Source organism: Camelus ferus, chromosome 13 (assembly GCF_009834535.1).
Source record: "Camelus ferus isolate YT-003-E chromosome 13, BCGSAC_Cfer_1.0, whole genome shotgun sequence".
In the NCBI taxonomy this organism is placed as follows: Eukaryota; Metazoa; Chordata; class Mammalia; order Artiodactyla; family Camelidae; genus Camelus; species Camelus ferus.
Window position 1 is genome coordinate 13,620,150 of NC_045708.1, and position 24,928 is coordinate 13,645,077.

General features: G+C 47.8%; 1 protein-coding gene across 3 annotated transcripts; it reads left to right on the forward strand.

The window, feature by feature from the left end:
• Positions 1-448: 448 nt before the first annotated feature.
• On the forward strand, positions 449-17,320 carry PLA2G5 (phospholipase A2 group V). 3 transcript variants are annotated; one of them, XM_032494774.1, is made up of 6 exons: positions 449-642; positions 2,367-2,505; positions 11,203-11,252; positions 12,422-12,566; positions 15,919-16,025; positions 16,727-17,320. In XM_032494774.1, the coding sequence occupies exons 3-6, from the start codon at positions 11,213-11,215 to the stop codon at positions 16,849-16,851; spliced, it is 417 nt and encodes a 138-aa protein (XP_032350665.1). In that variant the 5' UTR covers positions 449-642; positions 2,367-2,505; positions 11,203-11,212; the 3' UTR covers positions 16,852-17,320. The 3 variants fall into 3 exon arrangements, with proteins under 3 accessions (XP_032350665.1, XP_006188390.1, XP_032350664.1); XM_006188328.3 differs by lacking the exons at positions 449-642; positions 2,367-2,505 and adding an exon at positions 7,922-7,949; XM_032494773.1 differs by lacking the exons at positions 449-642; positions 2,367-2,505 and adding an exon at positions 9,560-9,770.
• Positions 17,321-24,928: the final 7,608 nt, after the last annotated feature.

Sequence of the window (24,928 nt, forward strand, 5' to 3'; positions counted from 1 at the left end):
CCGACTCTCAGAACTCACTGCATTTGCTTCCCTGGCAGCTCCAATACCTCGCACTTGGACGGCTTTCCACCCGCCCTGTCTTCTGGGCATCCCATCCCCAGGCGCTGCGCTCAGACTCCTGCCTCTGTCAAGACTGAGGACCCAGGCGCTAAAACAGTCAAGATACTCAGCAGACTGTCAGGGCCTTAAGAAAGTTCTGGGCTTAGGGCCGAGGGGAGGGTGAGCACTCTAGGCTGAGGGGATTAGCGAAGCCCGAGAAGCCAGATAAGGCTGTGACCTGGATAATTCAGGTCTCAAATCCACCCCCGCTGGAATCCTCTGGGTGACTGCCCAAGGCTCCTTTGGCAGGAGAGCTGGCCCCAGGCTCTGGGCTTTTGCTGGACTCCCTGCATCTGCCAGGGCAGCTGGGGCCTGAGCAGGGTAATGCCTGGCTTGGTCCAGGCAGAAGTGTCTCCTCACCACCCCCAGGTCTGTCTTCACTGCTCACTGTCCTCGGCTTTAAGATTCTAGAAGCCTAGAATCTGTTGGCATCCACAGCCCATGGACGCCAGTGTTGCGGCTGGAGGCCAGCAGGGCCTGGGGCTTCCGGCCCTGCCTGGTGAGGCTGCTCACGGGAGCAGGAGCTGAAGCCAGGCCAGAGAGGTCAGTTACGGGCATGGGGGCTGCAGGAAGCAGCTGGAGTGGGAGAGGCTGGAGACTGTGGGGTCTGGGGAACCAAAGAGGGGTCTCTGGGAGGGGTGGGCAAGGCACAGAACATTTCAGAGGAGATCCCCTGGGCTGTGGGGTTCTTTACCCAGAAAACATCAAACCTTGTGAGCTGTGTCATTCTTAATGAGCCAAGGCCACATGTAAAGGGAAGATGGTGGTTACCCAGAAGATCATTCCCAAGATTGGGGGCAAACCTGGGCAGAGGTTGTCAATAGGGTTTGAGCTGGGACTTGGGATCATGTTAATCTGAGGCCTTGCCAGCATTACTTTTTAACTTGAACCACACGAAAATATTCTTCTTTGGGATGAGGAATCGTCAACATCTATTTAACATTCCTTAACTTGCACTGAACATCCTCTGTGTGCCAGACACTTTGGTCCATGTGGAAAGAGACAGAGCTGGGGAAGATGCCATTGCAGGCGTCTAGAAGGAGGTCATCCTCCTTTCCTCTGTCTCTCCCTGGCCCTCCTCCCCCTCCACTCCTAGTGTTGGGGAACTCAGGTTTGCTCACAGGCAGCTCAAAACTCAACACCAGAAAGGAAAGTTGCTTTTAATCAGAATGCTGGCAATCTGGGGAGATGGTGGAAAAGCCAACTCTGCGGATTCTGCTCAGCCACGAAAGTTTTAAAGAGAAGAGGGGAAGTGATCTCAGTTAATCATTCAGATGAGGGTCAAAGTTGCCGCCATCCCCCACGGCCTGCAGGCTTGTCGACTTCTCGTGATCTTTTGTTTGGATTCTCTCTCGTTCGTACAGTTTGTTGGAAAGATTATTGATGGGGAAGCTAGGGAAGAGATCTGGTCATCTGTTAATTACTGATTCTCCATTTCGACTTCTTTCATCTATGAAAAGAACCGACAGACTAAGCAAGATATTGTGTGATCACGATTTGAAGGATGAGCTTGGGCCAGGGATGTATACAGCATGGGAGTGTTTGCTTTAAAGTTAGTGACAAGACGAAAGGGGTTTCCTGCTGAGGGCAGTCTCCTGCAAAGAGCTGCTTACACCAGGCCCCCATTTCTGGAAGGCAGTTTAGCTTTGGGCTGAGTAGACATGGCCTTGGGAGTCAAACTGATCAGGTTCAACTTAGAGCCTTGCCACTTACCAGCTGTGCGGGCCTTTTCTTTTCCCAAATTTGAGCCTCGCTGTCCTAATCTGCAGACTGCATCTGACAGTGATGCTTCCCTCATGGGATCACATTAAGGATAAAATGGGATAAGCCACATAAAGAAGTTAGCATGGTGTCTGTGCTTAATAAGCATTAGCTATTTCTATTAGTCATTTGACAAACTTTTTTTTCCCCTAAGGCCCAATCTGTGCCATATCATATACTAGGTGCTGCCAGGGGTAGAGATGAATGAAACATCCTCAGGGACTCATAGCCCAATTTGATCATTCATTGATTGATTCAGGTAGGAAGTCATTAGATATGTATTAAGCCCTACACTGGGCACTGGAATGTCAAAATGAAAGCCGCAAGTTGCTCACAGTCCGGGGAGGAGATATTGTAATATAATGTTATTGATGCTATGATGAGGGCACTCACAGGGTGCTGGGAGAAAACAAAGAAGGGGAACTTACCCAGCTGGGGGCAAGGTTCAAAAGAAAGCTTTTTGGCAAAGGTAGACCTAATTTCCTTATTGTTTCTCCAACTCACAGGCGTGCTCCTGTTCCAGGACTGCTCCCCTGCCTAGAATACCAATACTTGGCAAGATCTGTTACTCTTGATTCCTCATCCTCCAGATCTCATCGTAAATGCCACCTCTTCCAGGAGGCCCTCCCTGACCATCTAGCCAAGGTAGCTCCTTCTCCTCCCCTTGATTCCCTATCATTCTGTTTCCCTCCCCCACCTGCACAGCACTGACTATCATCTTTAACTCTCTTTAATGGGTTTCTTTCCTTGTTTATGGCATCTGTCTCCTCCTCCTTCCAATGGAGAGCAGGGAAATTGTCATTCTTGCTCTTCATCCTGTTAGTCACTAGCACAAAGCCGAGTATGTATTTGGTGGTCCATACGTATTTGCGGAGTAACAGAACGATTGGGTGGATGAACTACCCAAGTCCAGAGGGAGCAGCAGCCTCACAGGATTTCAGCCATTCTGTAGGCTGGCAGCTGGCTCTGTAGATGCACACAGCCAGCCCTGTCTTGGTCTCAGTCCCTTTGTACTTAAATGACAGGCTCAACTCTAACTTTCACCAAAACTTTTGCTAAAAATGCAAATGCAAACACCTACTTGACAGCAAGTACATGTTTTGCTTTATCTTTAGGAAAAATCAAACTGTTTATTCTCAAGAAACATTCCCTGAACTAGTCTTCCTTTCTGTCTCTGTTGCTATTGCTCCCTCCTTCTGGAATGTTCTTCACTCTCTTTTTCACCTGGTAAAAGCCTACTTGTTCTCCCATACTGTAACGTCACCTCTTTTTTTTGGAGGAGAGAGAAACCCTAGACCAGCCCATTGCTCTGACCGGCAAGATCCAAGAGCCAAGATTCAAGGTTCAGAGCTTGTAATCCTGAGATACTCACAATTCTAGGACATTCCACTTGTCTTCAATCCCAGTCCAGCCCAGCGATCATTTCCTGAGCAATTCCTGTGGGCAGAGCTCCAGTGAGGCACCCAGGAAACAAACGCAAAGCTAAATCAAGAGGACATTGGAGGGTGGCTATAGCTTAGTAGTAGACCTCGTGCTTAGCATGCACAAGGTCCTGGGTTCAATCCCCAGTACCACCATTAAAAAAAAAAGATCACGGTCAGATCTGCCTGTTAGGTTGGGGGAGATGAGAATAGGCCACTAGCATGCCTATGGCACTTAGTAGAACATTTGTGCTCCTTCCCGGGGCCTAAGAGGAGGTGCCACCTCTTCCAGATGCCTTCCCTGATACCTGCCCGGCACAGTTCCACTAGAATACTACTGTCTACACCCTCAGCTACCCTATCTGTTTGCAGTCCCTGGAATGGGCCATTATAATGCATGCCCACGAGTCCTACACAGGCAGTTCCTTCTACCTGGAATGCCCTTCCTTGCATTCTTGTGTTGGTGAACTCTAAAATCCACTCTTTCTCTTTAAAAAAATATTTTTACTATAATAAAATACACATAACCTAAAATTGACCATCTTAACCAATTGAAGTATGTAGTCCAGTGGCATTAAATACATTTATAATGTGCAACCATCACCACCATCAACTTTCATTACTCTTTTCATCTTGAAAAACTGAAACTCTCTGCCTGTTAAATATTAACTCCCCATCTCCCGCACCCCAGCCCCTGGCAACCACCATTCTACTTTCTGTTTTTATGATGTTGATTGCTCTAAGTACCTCATGTAAGAGGAATCATACAATATTTGTCTATTTGTGACTGGTTTATTTCAGAATTTACTTCCTATTTAAGGCTGAATAATATTCCATTGTGTGTATGCACCACATTTTACTTCTCCGTTCACCCATCAGTGGACGCTTGGGTTGCTGCCATGTTTTAGCTTTTGTGAAGAATGCTGCTGTCAATTTGGTTGTACAACCCCTTTGAGACCCTCCTTCCAATTCTTTTGGGCAAACATCCAGAAGGGAAATTGCTGGGTCATATGTTAATTCTATTCCTAATGTTTCGAGGAACTGCTATGCTGTATCCAAGGCAACTATACCATTTTACAGTCCCACGAACAGTGCACAAGGGTTCCAATTTCTTCAATTCGCTTTTAAAAATTCAGTCCAGGTGGCTCCTCTTCCAGAAAGCTCTCAGAGACCGCTTCATCCTGGAATGGGTTCCATTCACGTGCTGATACAATATTTACTGAGCAACTACAATGTACTAGATTCTGAGCTTGGCACTTAAAACACAAGTTTGCAGAAAAGAGGATTTCTGCTTCAAGACAGAAATCTCACTGTCCTGTTCCTGATGAACAGGTTGAGAGGCTCGAACTCAAGACTGGGTTCTATGGCAGGCTACTGGAGAGCCCTGCAAGCAGGGAGCCCCAGTGAGGCAGGGTGGGCATAAGACTGCAGGAGTGAGGGAGATTAGAACAAAGCTAAACACACATCCGGTCTATGGGTGTAGCTCATCAAACAGGAATTCAGAGCCAGGATTGCGAGATTTTTTAAAGAGAAGCTGGAAATTTGGATTTCTTCCTGAGATCTCTTAACGTTTATACATTAGCTACTAAATCCATTTTTTAAAGGCAATCTGGAGGACAAAGAAAGAATTTCCAAGGGCCGTGTATTGCCCTAGGGTGAAAGCTTATAACCAATGATGAGGTTGACTCATCAGTTACATTAGCTGTAACTCTAACTCAGTTTCCACTTCTCTATCTTATGTATAAGGAAATCATGTGACCCTCTGGTCAGATGTCCTGGGAAAATCCCAATCATTGTGTCTTTATTGGATCTCTACCTCTGTGTGTAGTGGAAAGAACATGAACTTGGATGACAGGTCAGGCTTAAGAGTCTGGGTTCACCTTTTACTAGCTGTGTGGCCTTGGGCAAATTGCCTAACATCTGCCCCTTACTTACTTACGGAAGTAAGTAAGTAAGTTTCCTTACTTACAGAATGGGATCATAGCGCCCCATGAGATTTTGTGAGCACTGAGGTCATAAATGCTGAAGTTGCCTTTTGCTTGTGGCAACCATGGATGTTCACTGAATACTGAGTTCCTCTCTCCTTCCTTCCTGAGCTATCGGCCTCATAATCTCCTTCAACAGGAAAGGCCAGAGTGTGCAGTATGTGTGATGAGTTCTATAACATTCCAGAGACAGGCGTGCTTCCTGTGGAAAGAGCAATCAGGGAAAACTTCCTGGAGGAGGAAGACTCAGTGTAGGCTCTCTGCCAGTGAGCCCTAGGCTATCCTGTTCTAGGTGCCAGCCTGGGGGGCATCAGATGGTTTGATAAGGCCAAGGGAGTTTCAGCCGCCCAGGGTCTCAGGGCGAGAGAACATCCAGGTGGCAACGGCTGCCCTCAGCAGGGCTTCAGCCCTGGGACGAGCCTGCACGAGACAGCCACAGCAAGTGCCAAAGAACAAGCATGCTTATGGGATTTTAATTCATTTCACAGATATTTCTGGTGGACCTCCCACAGGTTAGATGTTGTTCTAGGTGCTAGGGTCAGAAAGGAACTAGAGGAAAATCTTACCCTCAAGAGTCTCCACTCTGCTGGGGTTGGAAGTGGTTGGGGTGCTTCAACTGCTGATGTGTGAATGATTGGATCCTTCACCAAAGACAAGGGAGCTGCGAGGGGCTGGGTTGTAGGGGAGACAGTGAGTTTAGTTCTGGGGTTCTTGTGAGACATCAAGCTAAAACATCAGGCAGGTATTTGAATTTTAATTGTTATATTTATTTAAATATATATTAAAGTCTATACATTAAAAATATATTTATTATATATTTTATTTATATAATTAAATATAATTGTATAATTTATATATAACTATATTATATAAAATTATATAAAGTATATAAAATCATAAATTATAATTTATATTTATACATATTAGTGAATATAAATTATATAATTTATATAATTATAAAATTATATTTAATAATTATATTTGAAGTGTGGGCTGGAGGAATGCAGCGAGAATGAAGCTAAAGCTGGAGGAGTTATGTATTCATTCAACAAACCTACCTGAACATTTACTATGTGCCAGGTGTGGGTTGTGCAGAAATGAAGCAGACCCAGTGCCTACCCTCGTGGGGCTCTCCATTTGGTGGAAAGACATAATAGCAATGATATTTATAGTAGCTATGATGCAGTGAACCCCTGCCAGGTGCCAGGCACAGCGCTGAGCCCCTCTGCCGGCCATCTCATTGAATAATCATGATTACGAAATGAAGCTGGTTCGATTACCGTCCTGCTTTACAGATGGTAAAACTGAGACCTGATGAGGTCAGGTGTCATGAATAGTCAGAGTCGGTCTGACTTGAATCTCAGGTTCTTTGACCTGACACTGTGCTTTCTCCTCATCCGGGTATTCAATCATTTATTCTCCACTCAGTGTTATTGCTGAGTGAGGGTTAGTGCCAGACACTGTTCTGCCAAGGATATCTCCAGGACAATCTGCATGGAAATAAGACCTAAATCCCTGAACACGGACAACTCACCCCTAGAGAGGGGAAGAGAGTGAGGAACAGGTCCCTTGAAAACACCTGCATTCGGGGCCAAGAGAGATGGAGGGTGAGCCACGGGAGGGCGGACGGCAGACTCAAAAGCCAGAGGGAAAGAGTTTTGAGAAGGAGGAGGTGGCCAGTGGGATGGAGTGTCCAAGAAACTGAGGGGGTGAAGACCAAGCCTGAGCAGTGCCAGGTTTTGGGGGCTCCCTGGGAGCTGATGTAGGACACAGCCAAAGGCAGGCATCAAGGGGTTCAGAAGAGAGCAGGTGATGAACAAGAGGAGGCTTCTCTGCCTCCACACTTGGCTTTTAGAGGAAAAAGAAAGCTGGAAAGAAGTAGGCAGAGGCAAGGGATGTTTTCCTTTTTTCTTTTCTTTTTCTTTTTTGGGCGTGATTTTGTTTGGTCTAGGATGGCCAGGCTCGTGTATACCTGTAGGCAGAGGAAGAGATTGGTTGATAAAGAGCAATGAAAATACAGAGCAGAGAGGATTTTTCCCCCACAGCAGTTACTGCCCCTGGACACACTGCATACTTATTTGATGCCTTTCCTATCTGTGTCCCCAACCAGAAGGGAAGCTGTCTTACTCACAGTGGAGCCCTGGCAGTGCCTGACAGAGGAGATACTCAATAAGCACTTTCCGTTTTGAAATGAATTCACAGGATTCCGAGGGGGCCCCGGTGATTAGGTCCTGGAAAGATAAGGGTTCATGAGGGCACAGGGAGGAATTTCTCTCTGATGCTGCCGTGAAGGGGGAGACACTGAGAAGGAAGCCAAGGGCGAGGAGAGGAAGGAGCTCACACCCACATCTTCTCAGAAGAGTGGGGGGGGTGTGCATCAGGGAGGAGCCATCAGTGGAGAAGAACCTTGACCCTGTCTGGCCCAGGCCAGATCCTCCTTAATGTCTTTCCCGAAAGCCACCCAGGCACCTGATGCACTTCCGAAAATAGCTACTTTTGAACACAGAAAAGAGAGGAAAAAAATCCCCAGGGGTCTTGAGGGGGTGAAGTAAGACTTCCTGTGTGAGTTCCCAAGAATCCTGGAGCTGGTCCAGGTGGGGTGTGGGAGGCAGGCAGGGGGCCTTTAAAACCAGGCGCGCCCAGCCTGTTCTCCAGCCCTGAGGACGAAGAGAAGGTGTCACTGGTGAGGAATCTCATTCTGGGGGCTGCCTTGCCTGGCGTGAGGGGAGGTGGGGGGCAAGGTACACACAGAGCTGGGCCCCCTCCCCTCCACCCCCAGATGTGGAGGCGGTCTTAGCAGCACCTTCTGTATAGAAGGAGCTTGGTGCTGTCCATCCTTTCGAGCCAGGAGACGTGAACTGGAATGGGGGGTGGAGGATGGTCCTGGGAGCAGGGGGTCGGCTGCTGTATGTGGACTTGGAGGACCTGTCCCTTCAGTGACCCTCCACTCCCTGGCCCCCACATTTCAATGCTTCTGTCTGGATGGCTGTCTCCACTCTCCCCACTTCTCATTCCCGCAGCCACTGCTCTACTCCACAATTATCTTGTGGCCTCACTCATTTCCCTCTGCTGTTTGCTTGATAAAAATAGCCAACCCACATCCCTCTGGGAGCCTTCTTTGGGCTCCATTGATGGTCCGCCTTCCTAGCTCCCAGAACAGCTGTTTCAATGCTTCTGCCACAGCCCCCGTGAAGCTCCTTTTGTGCACTTTCAGACCTCTTTGCGTGGGGCCTCGTGCTGCTCCTCATGTCAACAGCCATGTCCTGAGGTGCTCTAAATGCCACCTGGGATTTGGGTTTTGTTGAGGTCTGGTGAGGCCAACAGATCAGGAGATGAATGCTGTGTAAAAGACAGTTTGTTACAGTTTTCAAGAGAAGGGGACACACCACACCTTGCAGGGCCTCATGGGGAAGCACCAGGGTTGATCAGGAGGCAAAATAAATGAGGGCAAGCATGGTCAGGAGCCTGTGTTGTGTTTTCTGTGGGGAAGGCAAGACAGGGCAGGGGACAGCCTAGGACTAGCCAGCTTGAATAGCTTCAGCAGACTCCAGGCTGCAGGGGTGAGCCCGGTTTTCTGTTATCTGCCTGGCCTCGCGATGATTTAGGCCAGGGGGAATGTTGGCTTGGAGTGTGAGAGCTATACAGAGGAGGAGGTTGGGCATGTGAGTTTAGGATTGGTTGGTTTGCATTTGAAAGGCACGTTCACAGGGGAGGCTTTTGCTTTATCTGGAATTAGCCAGTCCTGGAGAGGCTGTCTCTTCCCAGCCCAGCAAGGTCCCCAAGATGTCAGAGAGTCATAAAATATAGAAAGTGCACAACATGGCTGGTACACAGGGGCTGCTCAGAGGTAGTGGAGTAGCATCAGTCAAAGGAGGAGATTCACAGTCCTGGGCTGAATCCTTGGGGCAACTCACTTCCCTTTCTGAGACTCAATTTCTGCATCTGTGAAATCAACAACTGTTATTCACTCAGTTAGCAAATGACTGTCAAAGGGCAGGTTTAACAATACCTGCCTGTTAAGGGGCCATTGGTAGATTTAAGAAGACAGTGAACAGTGTCTGGTATGTCAGAGATGCACAGTGCATGATTGCTGGTGTCTTCTGCCTGTCACACTCCAGGAAGCAGTAAGAAAGATTGGTGCGGAAGGGTAGGATACAGGACCATTTTCCTTGGCTGTTTAGAGCCCTCAGAGCAGAAGCTGCGGGTAGACAGAACCCTCAGGAATGTTCTTGGAACTCAGAGGAGCTGCTGGATGAAGGATGGCATGGAAAGGCCGGCCCAGTAGCCAGGAACTCCAGGGAGTTGGAGGCTGTGTGTTTGGGGCCAGGTCTTGGGCGGTGCCAGGGGCCCCAGGGCAGAGCTCTGGCAGAGTGACCACTGAACTCAGGGGCCGGAGACCACAGGGTGTTGGAGCAGAATCCTGGCAGACCATAGGCCAGCTAAGCAGCTCTGGATGAACAAGGAATTTGGGACCCACAGAGAGAAGGGACGCAGGCAGCCACTGGTAAGGAACCTCTAAGAGGCCAAGTTAGAATCCATCACTGGCCCAAGACACATGGAATTCCACCTGCTTTTTGGGTGTAGATTTTTTGACTCCAAGCTGGTGATTCATGTGTTTGCCAAAGGCAGATTCTGGGGAGGGAAGCTGGGGCCTCCAGCCTATGGGGAAGAGCATGGGAAGGAACCCAGTCCCCTCAGCTCAAAGGAGAACACATCCCTCTGGGGAGAGAGGCTGTGTGATGCAGTGAGGGTTGCATAGGTCCCGGGTTTGAACCCTGCCTCCACTTTTTACTGGCTTTGTGACTTCTGGCAAGTTGCTTGAGCTCTCTGAACCTCCATTTGTCCACTGGCTAAATGGGAACTGTTGAGGGCAGGGAGAAATTTGCCTCTACCCTTCTAAATTCTTCTGGTTGGTCTAAGATTTATATCGACAAGAGATGGACTAACAGGAAAAAAATCAAACAAAAGTTTAATAGCATGTATACATGGGAGAAACCAGGAAAACTGAGCAACTCACAAAAATGGCTCAACCCTTACTTTAGCCATCTTTGGCTAAAGACCAAAAAGGATATTGGGAGTAGCGGTTTGGGATTTCAAAGGGGAGGAAAGTAATTCACATGGAGGCGGAAAAGCAAATATTTGGTAAACAAATGTTTGCTGGGCCAGGAAGAGACAAGGGGACACAGAGTGGACTCTGATCTCTAGGCCCTGCCTAGTGTCCCCCACCACACCTGTTCTCGTATTCCCAGCAGGTATTTTCTGGTAATAGCTCTATTCCAGGAACAGACCCTTTATCTACATTCTTTAGCCAGTTAAGGTGGAGGTAAAAAGAAAGACTCCTCAAATCTTCAGTTTCTTAAAAATAATCAGCCTAGGTTAATCCTTATGCCAAAGAGACACATTTTAGGGTGCAAATTTCTCTCTCCTGTGGAACAGTGATACCTACCCTGCAGAGCTGTTGTGAGCACGCGGGACTGACTTATTTTTTAGGGATACCTAGTGCCTGGAGCCCGTGAAAATGTTTTGATCTTAAATTCTTTGAAAGCCAGGAGAAAAAAATGAATATGATATAATGAATGTATGAGAATGAATCCAGCCTGGATTGTGTTGTTTTTATACCAAAGCAGTTGTAAAATAGAATTGAAAAAGTTTTGTTTTTTTTTTTTGGAGGATGGAGCAATTGTGTTGGGGGCTTCTGTGGTGGGAAAGTTCTCTCCCATCTCTACTGGAGACAATGCCCCGAAGGATGCCCCTCTCCCCTCAGGGACCCCTTGGGTCTGCTCCTTGAGGTTTTTGCCTTGTCTTTTCCAACTGCAGATCTCAGTTTATTGCCCGGCACGAGAGGGTGGGGCCTGGTGGGGAGCCAGGGGTGGGTCTGAACAGGCCATGATGGCCCCACCAGATCGGCATGCCATGGGATGTGTTTTCTTTTCCAGAATCCTGGAGATGAAGGGCGTTCTCATACTGGCCTGGTTCCTGGCTTGTAGTAAGTGCTTGCCCCAAGACCTCTGAACTGGTGCCCTTCCAACCCTTGAAACAACAGGGTCGGGCGAAGGAGACCAGCCTGGGAGACTTGACTTTGAATCTTGGCTCTGCACTCACCATGTAAATTTCAGCAAGAGCCTACACCTCTCCCAGCCTCTCTTTCTTCATCTGTGACACAGGATAAAGGTGGACGGGCTGGGCTGTGGCAGGATGCTTAGAGGTGATACGTGAAGGCTGTGCTGTGTGCAGGACATGGGGCTTGCAGATGTGGGAAGTGGGTTTTTCACTTAGACGCAAAACAAAATAAAGCTAAACTAAAACAAGACCCTTATATAAATAGTCTCTGCTCAAGGCTGTTCAGGTTTTCTACACACCCTGCCTGCTGTCACCTCCCACCTGGAGCCAACTACGCAGCATCAGGGGAGCCGGGCTCCAGGCCTCCCCTGCAGCCCCGTAACCATGTACACCACCCCTGACAGGCTGTCCTAATTTTTGGTGTCTGGCCAGGTCCCCTGGAGACCCGGTGCAGGGAGGGCTTCTGGCTGCATGTGAAACCCTGGGAAAGGCGCACCTTCCCCTCCCTGTCACAGCATCTCAACTGTAAGATGAGGGAGCTGGCTTTACTTCTCTAAGATTCTGTGCCTTCTGTTCCAAACAGGGTTAGTTTTGGGGAGAGGAGAGTGTATCACCAGGAGAGACAGGAAGAGCCTATCTGCCTGCTTCACACAGATACCCCATTAATTATCTCTAATATTTCTTGGTCACTTACTATGTGTCTGCTACTGTGCTCAAAGTTTACAAACTGTACCTTATTTCAACCCCCATGACAACTCCAAGAGGTCAGTGGTCACTTTAGGCGCCCCCATTCTGCAGATGAGGAAACTGAGGCTCTGTGAGATCAAGTGAGCTAGCCAACACCATACAGTGAATCAGTGGCAGCACCGGGATTTGAACCCGGTTGCTCATTCTCCACATCCAAACTTCCAACCCACCTCTCTATACTTTTGGCCCTCAGCTTTCTCATTCCTAACCCACTAATGGGGAGAATGAAAAAGAGACACCTTGGTCCCTCTGAGCCCCAGGGTGAAAGGAAGGGCAGAAGCATCCTAGGAACGGGAGTCTGGAGCAGGTGCGCCTGGGTTTCATCTGGGGACACTGGCTGTCTTTCAGGTGTGCCTGCTGTCCCAGGGAGCTTGCTGGACCTGAGTTCAATGATTGAGGATGTGACTGGGAAGCCTGCCTTGGAGAGCTTTGGCTTCTACGGCTGTTACTGTGGCTGGGGGGGCAAAGGGACCCCTGTGGATGCTATTGACTGGTGAGCTAATTATCACGACTGCCTTTTGTGCCCTAGGCTCAGCACCCACAATATCTCATTTAATTCGATGTCAAGTCTGAAATTTTCAAAAAATGTTTTATTGAAGTATAGTTGATTTACAGCGTTGTGTTAGTTTCTGGTGTACAGCAAAGTGATTCAGTTATACATATATATTCTTTTTCATTATAGTTTATGATAGGATATTGAATATAGTTCACTGGGCTATATAGTAAGACCTTGTTGTTTATCTGTTTTATATATAGTAGTATGTGTCTGTTAATTCCAAACTCTTAATTTATCCCTCCTCCACCCTCTTCTCCCTTTGGTAACCATCAGTTTGTTTGTATGCCTGTGAGTCTGTTTCTGTTTTGTAAATCAGTTCCTTTGTATGAACGATGAGTCTCAAAGAGGTTAACTGTCTTGCCCAAGATACATCTAGTAACTCCCCAAATCTCAGTGGCCTAATGTAACAGCTGATCTTTCACTACGTGACAAACCACCCCAGAATGTAGTAGCTTAAAGCGATGACAACCATTTAACTTGCTAAGATCCTGCCACTTGGGCAGGGCTTCGTTGGGTGGCTGGGCTCTGCTCCTCCCAGCTTCAGCTTGGGCAGCTCCACCGAGGCTGGGTCATCCGCCTTCTAGAATCCTCACTTCTATGGCCGGCAAGCTGTCACTGCCTGCTGGCTGGGAGCTCAGCTGAGGCTGCAGACCTCAGTTCCTCTCACTTCAGCCTCTCCAAGATTGTCTGGACTTCCCTACAGCACCGTGACTCTTGGTTTCCAAGAATGAGTATTCTAGAACTGTAAGACGAAAGAGTACGGCATTTCTGTGATTCAGCCCCATAAATTCTACTGCGTCACTCCCACTGTCCTCTTGGTCAAGGTAGTCACACAGGCTTTATGAGGGAGGGGGCCTAGTTCCCACCCCTTGATTGGGAGGTGTCAGCATTCTAGAAGGACATGGGAGATGGGAGAGATGGTTCTTGGAAAATGCAACTTTCTGGGTTGAACAATTCTTACATGGCTAGATGCGTATAATAGAATAGAGGCACTTAAACAGATGGATGGCATGTGGTTGGAGTCAAGCTTCTCACTGCTGGAGTGGGAGTTTACAGACCAGACAAACAAGGACAGGAAGCTAGAATGATCTATATGGTGATGGATTAGAGTTGGAGACTTCAGTATGAACTTCTGTTTAGCTTAATATAGATGAATATGGTTACATAGAGAAATATGTAGAGATGCGTGTGTATACACGGGTTAATATAGACAGTTTTTTTTTTTTTTTTTGCTCTGTCAGCTGAGAGGTCCTAAGAGAAACAATACCTCAGAAGCAATAAGCAACACCTAGTGCCAGATCTGGTTTCTGATACCATCCTCCAAAAAGAGGAACCCAGCCTTCTTCGAGAAATGGCTGATTCTAGGGCAAGGGCAGGAAACATACAAGAGGTGCCTGGAGCTTCTTACAGTGCCCCAAAGCTAGGAAGGGCTCCAATAAAACCAACCCAAACCAAAGCCCACATTGATGGGGATACTTCGAGGAACCAACTGAAAAAGTTCCCAATGGCCAAAGCTGGCACAACATGAGCAAGAAAATAAATGCACAACCTGTCTTATCATAAGAAAGACATCAGAGAAATCCCAATAGTACAGCAACTTACAAAAGACTTGACCACCATGCCTCAAAACTATTAAGGTCATCAGAAACAAGGAAAGTATGAGAAACTGCCACAGCCAAGAGGAGCCTAAAGAAACAGAACAACTAACTGTAACATGGTGTCCTTCACTGGGTCCTAGAATAGAAAAAGGACATTCACCACAAACGATAAATGCTGGAGAAGGTCTGGAGAAAAGAGAACCTTCCTGCACAGTGGGTGGAAATGTTTGGTGCAGCCATTAGGGAAAACAGTATGAAGATTCCTCAAAAAACTGAAAATAGACCTACCATATGATCCATAATCCCCATTCCTGGTATATATCTGGAGGAAACTCTAATTCAAAAATATACATGCATCCCAGTGTTCATAACAGCACTATTTACAACAGCCAAGACATGGAAGCAACCTAAATGTCCATCAACAGATGACTGGATAAAGAGGTTGTGGTACACACACACACACACACACACACACACAGGAATACTACTCAGCCATAAAAAAAGAATAAAATAATGCCATTTGCAGCAACATGGATGGATGTGGAGATTGTCATGCTAAGTGAGGTAAGCTAGAAAGAGAAAGAAAAATACCATATGATATCACTTAAATGGAGAATCTAAAAAAAAAGACATACAAATGAACTTATTTACAAAACAGAAACAGACTCATAGATATAGAAAATAAACTTACGGTTGGTGAGGGAGGGGGAAAGGGGGTAGGTGGGATAAAATGGGAGTTCAGGATATGAAGATACTAACTACTACATATAAAATAGATGAACAGCAAGGTCCTACTGTATAGCACAGGGAACCATATTCAATACCTTGTAATAGCTGACAATGAAAAAGAATATGAAAAGGAATATATATATGTATAAGTGACTTACTATGCTGTACACCAGAAATTAGCACAATGTTCCGAATCAACTATACTTCAATTTAAAAAAAAAGGAAAGAAAAAGGACATTTAGGTAGAAACTAAGAAAATCTAAATAAACTATGGACTTTTTACAATTAAGGAATCAATAATGGTATGTTATTATTTAGTAATAATGTTATTAACAATTTTTTAATAATGTATCAATATTGGTTTGTTAGCTGCAACAAACATATCATGCTGATATACAATGTTGACAATAGAAGAAACTGGGTTTGAGGTAAAAGGGAGCATTCTATATAATCGTCTCGATTTTTCTGTAAATCCAAATAAAAAAACCCAAAAAACAGTTGTTCACACCTCTCATACTAGAAATTTAGTTTTCGCTCATTTAACAATGTGAATCACGTATTGATTCCAGGATCCAGGTTTCTCCCATCTTGTGGCTCTCCCTATGGCCTCAGAGTCCTTGGCTACAGCATCTCCATCCAGCTGAGATGGAGAAAGAGAGAGTGAAAGAGTGTGGGAGGTTTTTATACGGGTTGGTCTAGAAGTGCTGTACATTTCTCTGGCCACCAAGCTAGTCATGTGACCACACATACCTGCAAGGGAGGCTGGGAAATGTAGTCTCACTGTAGGTCCGGGAGGAAGGAGGCCAGTGAGCTGGTACGCACGGCAGGCAGTCCGAGTAGAAGAGTAGAAGGACTCAGCCGTGTTATTAGATTCTTTCTTGGTCAGAACTCACCTGCCCTGGTGGCCTCTGCTCAAGGGACAGGCCCCTTCTACTCGGGATCTAAGTCGCTTGCATTGACAGGTGCTGTTGGTGGCATGACGTCTGCTATGCGGAGCTGGAGAGGAAAGGCTACAACGTCTTGACACAGTCGTACAGATACAGAGTCAGACAGGGCCTGGTCACCTGTGGTAAGGCTGGGGCTTCCTGTTTAGGCCACTGGGAGAGGCTGGGTCTCTGCTGGCTCTGAGGTCAGTCAGTCTATCTCTTGTGGGGGAAGCTGGGGGCCAGAGGGACAGGAGATTGTAGGATTGTAGCTGGATCCGACCCCCAGGGGAAGGGCTGACGCATCTTAGACTCAGCATGTACCTGGCGCCAAGACCTCGCATACGTCCTTTTGCTTGCTGTGCGGTGGGTTCAGTGTCCACATTTTACAGATGAGAAAACAGACTCAAAGGCTTACCAAGTGCAAAAAGGTAATCAAGATTCAAGCTCAGGTCCGCTTGAGTTCAAAGCTAAGTCTAAAAATAGCATCTCTCTCCTATATGAGAACTGGAGTCCCTCCAGAGCAGGGGCTGTCTCCACCATCAGACTGGGGACTCCGGAGGGGAGGGAATGTTTGTCCTCCATCTGGCTGGGGACTCCCTGAAGGCAGGAGCTGTGTCTCCCTGGGCTGAAACCTCACCCTGGGCAGCAGCTGTGCCTCTGCCATCCGATTATGCACTGCCCCTCCCCAACGTGTAGAAGCTGTGACTCCCCCATCAGACTGAGAGCAGGATGCAGACCGGGGCGTCCGCTCAGGCTAGCAGCAAGTCCAGCCTGAAGCAAGCCCGGAGTCTGTCACGGAGCACATCTTCCCTTCCTCATTTTCCATTTGGCGTCCTGTTTGCAGAACTCGGGTCCCACTGCCAGATGGAGCTCTGTGCCTGTGACCAGAAGCTCGTCCACTGCCTGAAGAGAAACAGAAGGAGCTACAGCTCTCTTTACCAATACTTCCCCAACTTCCTCTGCATCTAGTTGTCCACTGAGCTCCTCCTGGACCACGAATTTTACTCCCTTCTTCTCCAGCACAGAGCTCACCTATGCTGCTGGGTTCCTCAGAGAGACTCCCGGGTTCTGTGAGCTCCTTCCTTTTCAATGGTCCACGGGGCTTGAAGGAGCCCCACAGCCACACCTCACCCTCCAGAGAGTCCCATGGGAGTGACTCTGGTCATCGGACTTGGTAAGGTCAGGGTCTCTGGCCGCCGGATGCAAGGTCGGCTGCTCTGGTGCCGAGAGCCCGCCCCTCGCTCCAGGCCAGCCATATGTCTCCTCGCCCCTGAAGACAGCCCTGCTTCTCTACGAGGAAGACTTTCTTGGGATGCATTCACTTTTCAACTCTTCAGTCGGAGGATCACTGCTACCCTGTAGAGAAGTTTTGCTCAAGTAGAAGCAACATTGACTCCATACATCTATCATCTGGATTTTAAATAAAATTCCTTCTTAAGACTAATAATAACCACACAGGCATTTCCCCTGCTGTGGGGGACTGTCTGCACCTCCTTCTTTGCTATTAGGGCACTAAAGCCAACATTAGCCACGTTCTCTCAGGGGCCAAAGGTGCGATTAGTGACTAGAAGTTTTCCTGGGATGAGTACCAAACCTTCTTCAGGGCTCATCTCCTTAAACCTTGGGCATCCTCTTGAGCCCAGCGCTGAGACTCAGTCTTCCTCCAGGGGGTGGGGAGATGATTGGCAGTCATGCCACCTTGGGCTTCCAGGCCAGAGACGGCTGAATTCAATCCCAGCTTGGCTTCTCCAGCTGTGTGGCCTCAGGCTCATTACTGAACCCCTCTGATTTCTGATCTCTTGAAAAAAGAAACTGTTATGTTTCTTGCATTTCCTGCGTATAAATTGGGAATCCCAAAGCTGCGTTGATGCTGACCTGGGGATGCTGAGGCTCTGGGATTTCACAGAGCAAACATTAAAAATGGGTTTTTTAATGTCCTTCCTTGGTAAAAATAAGGCCCACCTCATTTATCAAGTCATAAAAGAAAGGGTGTTCTAATACCCAGGCTGCAGGAAGAAAGGACACGTCCCAAAACAAAGGAGAGTCCTTTCCAAGAAAGGACCTTTGACTTCCTTACACTGACAAATCCCCAAATAACCGCATGATAAATGGCATCTATATTTAAAAACCTCCCATGTTGAATATTTTCAAGATAAAATTGAACTTTATGAGAATACTCTGAATGTACTAGTGTTTTAGAAAAGTTTGCTATGGACTTATGCCTAATTTGACAATGTAACAAAGAATGTGGCTCGAATTTCCAATTTGCTCATGAAATTTTTTTGATCAGAGCCATTTTTATTTTATTTTATTTTGCTTTTGGGGGGGTAATTTAATTATTTAATTAATTAATTGATTTTTATTCTTATTTTTTTCAATGGAAGTACTGGGGATTGAACCTAGCACCTCGTGCATGCTAAGCATGGCATTCTACCACTGAGCTGTACCATCCCCACGCCAAATCCATCTTCAAATAGGTATGTAGAGGAAATGTGGAGCTTCACTTTTAATGCCATTTCTCTTCAATTGTGATTTTCCAGATGATGGAGAAGAGACCTCAGCCCAAGTGTCTCCCTTCTCCCATCAGGGTCAGGTGACAGGCAGAGTGATGCTCTGCTGGTAAGTTCTGTAGGGCAGGGCAGGGCTGTGTTCAGGCCCCTCTTACTGGGACATCCCAGCTGAAAGCACTGGTATTCAGACAGGCATTTGTGCGAGAAGGATGCTGGGAGGTTATGAGAGCAACACGTCAGGCTGACATGGATTTGGGCTGGAAGGACTCAAGGAGAACCTTCATTTACCTACCAGGAGATTGAGGCCCAGAGAGATTAGGAGACTTTCCCAAAGTCACACAGTACATCAATAGCAGAAGTAGGATTAGACCTCAGATCCTGGTTCTAAAGCCTGGCCTCTGACCACTATCCCATTGTCTTCAACCTCAGCCCCTGAAGAGAGAAAACAGCCTGGAGAGGTTCAGGGACTTACCCACATTGGGGGTTCTCAGGAGGACCCCCTCGATTCAGCCCAAAAGCCAACTCCATTTCTTTGCTCTGGCTGCCTCTGGGGATTCCAGAGTCTGTCTGCGGATGGTCAGCCTGGCTGGGGCACTGGGCTTTATCCTCAGTAGAGGGGACCCCACCAAAGTCCTCCATGGTGCTGCCCTGGCCCCACTCTCACTGTAGTCAACAGCTCTGGGGAAGTGATGAAGCCATGTGCTCCCTGAAACCTTGGAAGAGGTGGTCTCCTTGACTGTTCTGTTTGACTGTCTCTTGGCTGGAAAGAGAACCATCAGAAAGGCCTCCTTCCCATCACCCCCACCCTTTACCGAAACGTACAGACCAGATGGTAGATACCTCTTGATCTTTATATCAAGCAGGCAGATAACATGATACACAGACACTCATCGGACAGATGGCCTTATAAATACAGGCTCTCACTGTTGTTTGAAATTGAACTTCAGATACAAACAGGACCCCTACATACATATGAAAAATCATCTATAAAGCATGTGTACATGGGGGAGGGGTCTACTCGTAGCTGTTAACCAAACTGAAAAGGCACAAGAGAGCCAGCAGATCGAATGGTTCCTGAATGTGTGCGGCTAGAAATTCCACACGGAAGTTTTGACGGGCCCTTAGGATTTTGGAGCAAAGCCCATCCATCAGCTGCGGATAACAGTTTTCCTTCTGGGAAACAGCAATCTGGCTTGTTAATGGGTCTTTGTAGAGACTGAATTCTTGACCTCGGGTTACCAAGTTATCACAAAACCAGGGCTGCCTATCATTAACTGGCTGTTATCTGACCCACCAAGTCACAAAGTTGGGTGTGCCCAGCAACAATTCCATCATTATTGGACCTAGACAGGTCCTGAAGGCCCAGGTAAGTTGCATGAGAAGGGGGCACAGAGACCCATAATCCCTATACCCGCCGTATTGTCTCCTCTTTCTTGATCTGTACTAATAACTTTGTGGGCGAGTTCCCTATGATTAGATGGCCGAGGAAGAAAAAGACCTGGGTCAGCCTTACAGATAGTCCTCCAGGATATGCTGGCAGTCCCTGGAAGTGGACGGTTGCAGTATTACAGCCCCCTCTCGGGTGGCCCTACCATCTTGCAGAAGATGTGTTCACGTCATTAACCTTACATCTCAGTAACAGTAAATCAGAGAATATCAAAAGAGGGTTATGACTCAGCTAGAACAGAAATGAGCATGACTCAAAGATGGATAAAAGGACCTTGCATCCTCTTTGGGAGAGATTAGTTTGTTTTGGTTGTACTGCATTATGTTAAGCAGAAACAGGATTTTGCTCTTGTCTTTGGAGGTTAAGAATGGTTAGCAGAGGTGTAGACAGGTGCCAAGTCAAAACGGGTGGGCTGTCATGGATCTGCATTGTGTCGCTTAGCTCTGCTGAAACTACTTTTTCCAGAATTCCCATCCCTGCAGAGTTCCAGATTTGCATGGGTCTCAAGAGATGTTTTCTCAGAGACTTGAAAGCAGATGTGGACTCAAAGTAATGTGCTCTATACAATCAGAAAGTCAGAGCACGGGGCACGGGATGCCACTGTGGCTAATGCATGCTGTCCCTCACCTGCGGGCTCATCGCATTGCTGGGATGAAGCAGCCAGGGTTGCAGCAACTCCGAGTCTTGCCAGGTCACCTCCTTTAGCTTTTTGTCTTCAGACTTGGAGGTGATGAGATGCTTAAGGGTGTTCTAGGCTGTTCTCTTAGGTTCCACACATCCTTGTCGTTCTGGTTTGCCTGGCCACTTGGACTGCAAGAATTCAGTTAGCAGCACCAGCACACAAAAAAATACCCTCTCACAGACTGTTTCATTGGCTCCCACCATCACAGAAAGTTAGATCCCTATTTTAAAAAAATCCCTCATTTTATAAATAGGTACCTCCTAGGAGTTCTGCCTCTCTGATCGAACCCTGGTTGATACATCAGGCCTCCCAGTACCTAAAAGCAGGCCTGCCACATGGCAGGTGCTCAACAAGTGTTTGTTGAATGAATAAGTGACTGAGTGAACACATGAATAAATGAGACCCAGTCCCTGCTTTCCAGGAGATCACAGATCAATGTGGGAACAGGGAACTGAGAAGTTGGGCAAACAATACAGTGGTTGGGGCACTTTGACCCCCCTAATTGGACATGTGGACAAGCACTGGGCTTGCCCTTTGGCCGCCCAGTCACAGATGTCCCCCTGGTTTGGACCTGTTCTGGGTGAGGGGATGGACACTCCGCTAGATAGCCATGCTAGGTGGTATCCTCAAAGGTCTGCAGGAGAGGGGAAGATCACTCAGTGCCCTAGTGTCCAGCAGGAGGACATGGACTGCCTACATGGCTTACTCTTCCAAATGAGGTTCCAGCTGTTGTATGCGTCCAGGTGCTGTTGCAGACGCAAGGCCAACTTCCGCTTACTCTTGCAGATTTGTTCTGGGCACTTGCTCCTGAGGCCTGTACTGACCCAGAAAGGAAACTGGAGGGCTCACCTCTGGTGAGCCAATCAGAGACACCCATCCCATTCCACCTAGGTGGCAGGAGCTTCCTTGGGTAAACTTAGAAATCCTGCCACCTCCTGGAAGCGTCTCAAGATGGTGACAGAATCTCATTTCCTGCTAAATTCAGAAAGCCCAGGTCTATACAATATGTGAACCTCTGGCAGGGTTTGTTATTATCAATCAAGGGTCCCCTAGCCATCTTTTCTTTCATGAGTTCCAGTTACATTACCCCCTTCCTCTAAAACTTTCAGTGGCTCCCCATTGCCAAGTTCTTCAGCCTGACATTTAAGATCTTTCTGCTCTTGGCTATAGTGCACTTCCATCTTGATCTCTCAATTATCTCCCAATTTCCAAAAACCTCTGCTCCTTGGATCTTGCCCTATGCTTTCCACTCTTCCTCTGCTCACGCTGCTTCCTCCCCTCTACAATGTTCATCCCTTACCTCTAGCTACGAACTGCACTTTTCTCTTCTCAGTAATGCTACCACTTACTGTGTACTAGGGACTTTCATACAGGTTATCTCATTTGATCTTCTCAAATCACCCAAGAGGTAGATATAATTATCCCATTTAATGGGTGAGCCAATCGAAGCTGAGTGTGTAACCTTGACCATATAACCAGAGAAAGGCTGAGAGGGGATTTGAACCTGAGAATGTTCAAATCCAGAGGCTGAGCTTCCTAGGGGCCGGGCCTAAGCCCCACTGCTCACAAGACTCGGAGCTTGGCCACCGAGACTCCCCTGGCTTGGTGGAAATCTGATGGCCACAGACGTGACCCAGAGACACTGCTGCGAGTGCTTCTGAGCCCTCTAAGGAGCACAGAATGACCATGTCTGCTGTAGGGATTTTGTCCCTTAAAACCTCCAAGTACCTCCCACTCAGCTGCATTTACATGCTATGAGTGTTTTTGGTAACAAAGTGCTGGGAACTAGACACCTGATTCTAGTCTAACTTCGCACATGTTCTGGGCCCCTTGGGCAGGCCCCTCACACCCTTTCTTTTTGAAATTTTTTGAATTTTCTTGTGGGGGAGGTAATTAGGTTTCTTTCTTTATTTTTTAAATGGAGGTATGGGTATTGAACCCAGGACGTCATGCGTGCGAGGCCTGCGCTCTACCACCTGAGCTGTCCCCTCCCTGCACAGCCCTCCATCCTTCCTGGCCTCAGCTTTCCCACATTACAACAGCGGGTCTGAGAGAGGATTTTAACTGTAGCCCTGCTACATCAGGGGACCGTGACATGAGTTTAGGGGGTTGCGTCTGGCGCGTGCGCGCAAGTTTGTGTGCGGTGTGCGCATGCTTGCGCTGATCTTCTGAAAGTCATAAAGCGCTGCTTCGGCAAATCGTGTTTCTATCCAGGGAGCGAATGTGTGGGGTGACAGGGTCCAGGTGTCAATTTCATCACGTTATGCAGGTTTCCATCAAAAGGGCTTGAGAAACCCTTGTTCATATGACTTCTCAGCGCCCGCCAGTCTCTGAAGTTGCAGACCTCCAAGTGGCTTAGCCTTAATTATACGAAACCCCATAAAGACTCCCAGAGGGCTCAATGCCTGACTCCTTCACCCTTCTTTCCAAATATTAAATCAGAACTGGGCTTTTGGCTGCAGATCTCCAAGCCTGGGATAGCTTCACCCCCTAAATGTTTGATAACCACCCAGCAGAAGAACAGGACATAAACAAGGGTGTTTGGCACCTTGTTGGAAAACAGATCCAAGCCACTGGGTTTAAATCATGGGGAGCGAGTGTTTAAGGGCTTTGGAATCAGACAGGGACTCATATTGTAGCATAGTTCCTCACCATGTGACTTCAGGACTGTGATTTCATTCTGTAAGCCTCAGCTTCCTCAGCTGTCAAGTGGGCTAATAACACCTTCCTCGCTAGGATTTTGGGGATATTTGATGATAGGATGCACATAAATTACCCCCTGCAGTGCCTGGCCTACAGTAGGCACTCAATAAATGGTACTTGCCACGGGAGAGGACCATTAAACCCAAGCCCAAGAGTTTTGACTTCAAACAGAAGCCCGAGGGGCCGAGCCCGGTGTCCAGTACAGAAGGTGGCCCCTCTCCTTGTCTTCCCAGGCTGCCCTGTGAAGCCCTTACCACACGGGTTGTGGTCGTTGGTGTTGTTGTCGTTGCAGCAGTCTCATTTGGGGGAGCACTGGCCGGCTCTCAGGACAGAGTAGCCACAGTTGTGTGTGAGGCGGCACCTGTGGGGAGACCCAAAGTGGGCCCAGAACAAGCAGACCCTGCAGCCGATCCAGGGGCTGTGCACTTCTGCACCTCCATCCTTCGCCTGGGCTGTGCCCTGAGCCCGGAGCACCTCTCCCTGCATTCCTCCCATCCGCCAAGGCCTGGCTCAGACGCTGCCTCCAGGCAACACCTGTCCCAGCTTCCCCAGCAGAGGGCGTCATTCCTCTTCTGGGCCCCCATAGAAAGAAGCCTGGCCATTTGTCCTCTCAAACACCGGTCATTAGTCCTTCCACGCACATTTATGGAGTACCTGCTCATGCCAGGCCTCGCTGGGCCCCGGGGGCACAGAGACTGAACGACAACATACAAATCTCTTCCTTCAGTCTAGGGAAGGAGACAGACACACAACAGACAAGCACTCCACATGAGGTGAGGATGCGATGTCCGATGAAGGAGTTTTGAGTTGAATCGGGAGGCTGTCATCTAAGCACGAAGGTGATGGGCTAACGTGGCAGGCCAGCCCCCGCCCCACAGATTTGACTCCATCTCCACCAGAGCAAGCAAAGAGCATGGGCACTGCGCACAAAGGACCCAGTTCACACACTCTCAGGGCCTGAAGAGGTCACTCGGCCCTACTTGCCAATACAGGGGGGCCTCGTGACTGCGGCTGGGGGACCACAACTTCCCAGCATTGTTCTCCACTGGGGTAGAAAGAGTTAAGCATTTCATCCTGCTGAGGAGAAGCAAGGTCTGCACAGGTGGAAGCTGATGCCTCCTGAGGCCGCCCTTAGGGGCTGAGGCAGAAGGGCTGCTTCAGAATTATCTGTTGTTAAAAATACAGATCTCTAAGCTGACTCAGAACTTCTGGTCTGGGGACTGGAAGTCTGTATTTGTAAACCAGCTCCTGGGTGATGCAGACAATGGTCAGGTGTGGGGACACCAGGAGGCTGTACGGTCACAAAAGATGAGCAAAACCTACCTGATATACTTACATGTCTCCTTGGGAATAGCCTGAGGTTGACCAGAGGCCAGGACGACCTGTGGTCCTGATTTTATACATTCTAAATTTGGGACAGTGCCCCCAGGGGTAAAGATGTGTTCTCTTAATAGAAAAGGACACAAATAAAATAGAATTTTGTACCACTGTCATTGTTCCCCTAACGTGTATATTTTAGAACTTTCTCTTTTAATTAAAAATTTATTACAATATTTTTCATCTCTGATGGCAGAATATTTTCATCAAATGCGTTGCTCATCTCCCCACCTTTTAAACCAAGTACAGCCCCTGTAACTTTGTTACTGACGGAGATTCTCCTTGGCCAAACTTTAGTCAGGGTCCTCTATGTTCTTTTTTAACCCA

Coding starts and splice junctions, on each gene's coding strand:
- PLA2G5 (XM_032494774.1), top strand. CDS start 11,213: ATGAAGGGCGTTCTCATACTGGCCTGGTTCCTGGCTTGTA. Junction 11,253..12,421: donor GGCCTGGTTCCTGGCTTGTA/GTAAGTGCTTGC, acceptor GCTGTCTTTCAG/GTGTGCCTGCTGTCCCAGGG. Junction 16,026..16,726: donor ACAGGGCCTGGTCACCTGTG/GTAAGGCTGGGG, acceptor TCCTGTTTGCAG/AACTCGGGTCCCACTGCCAG.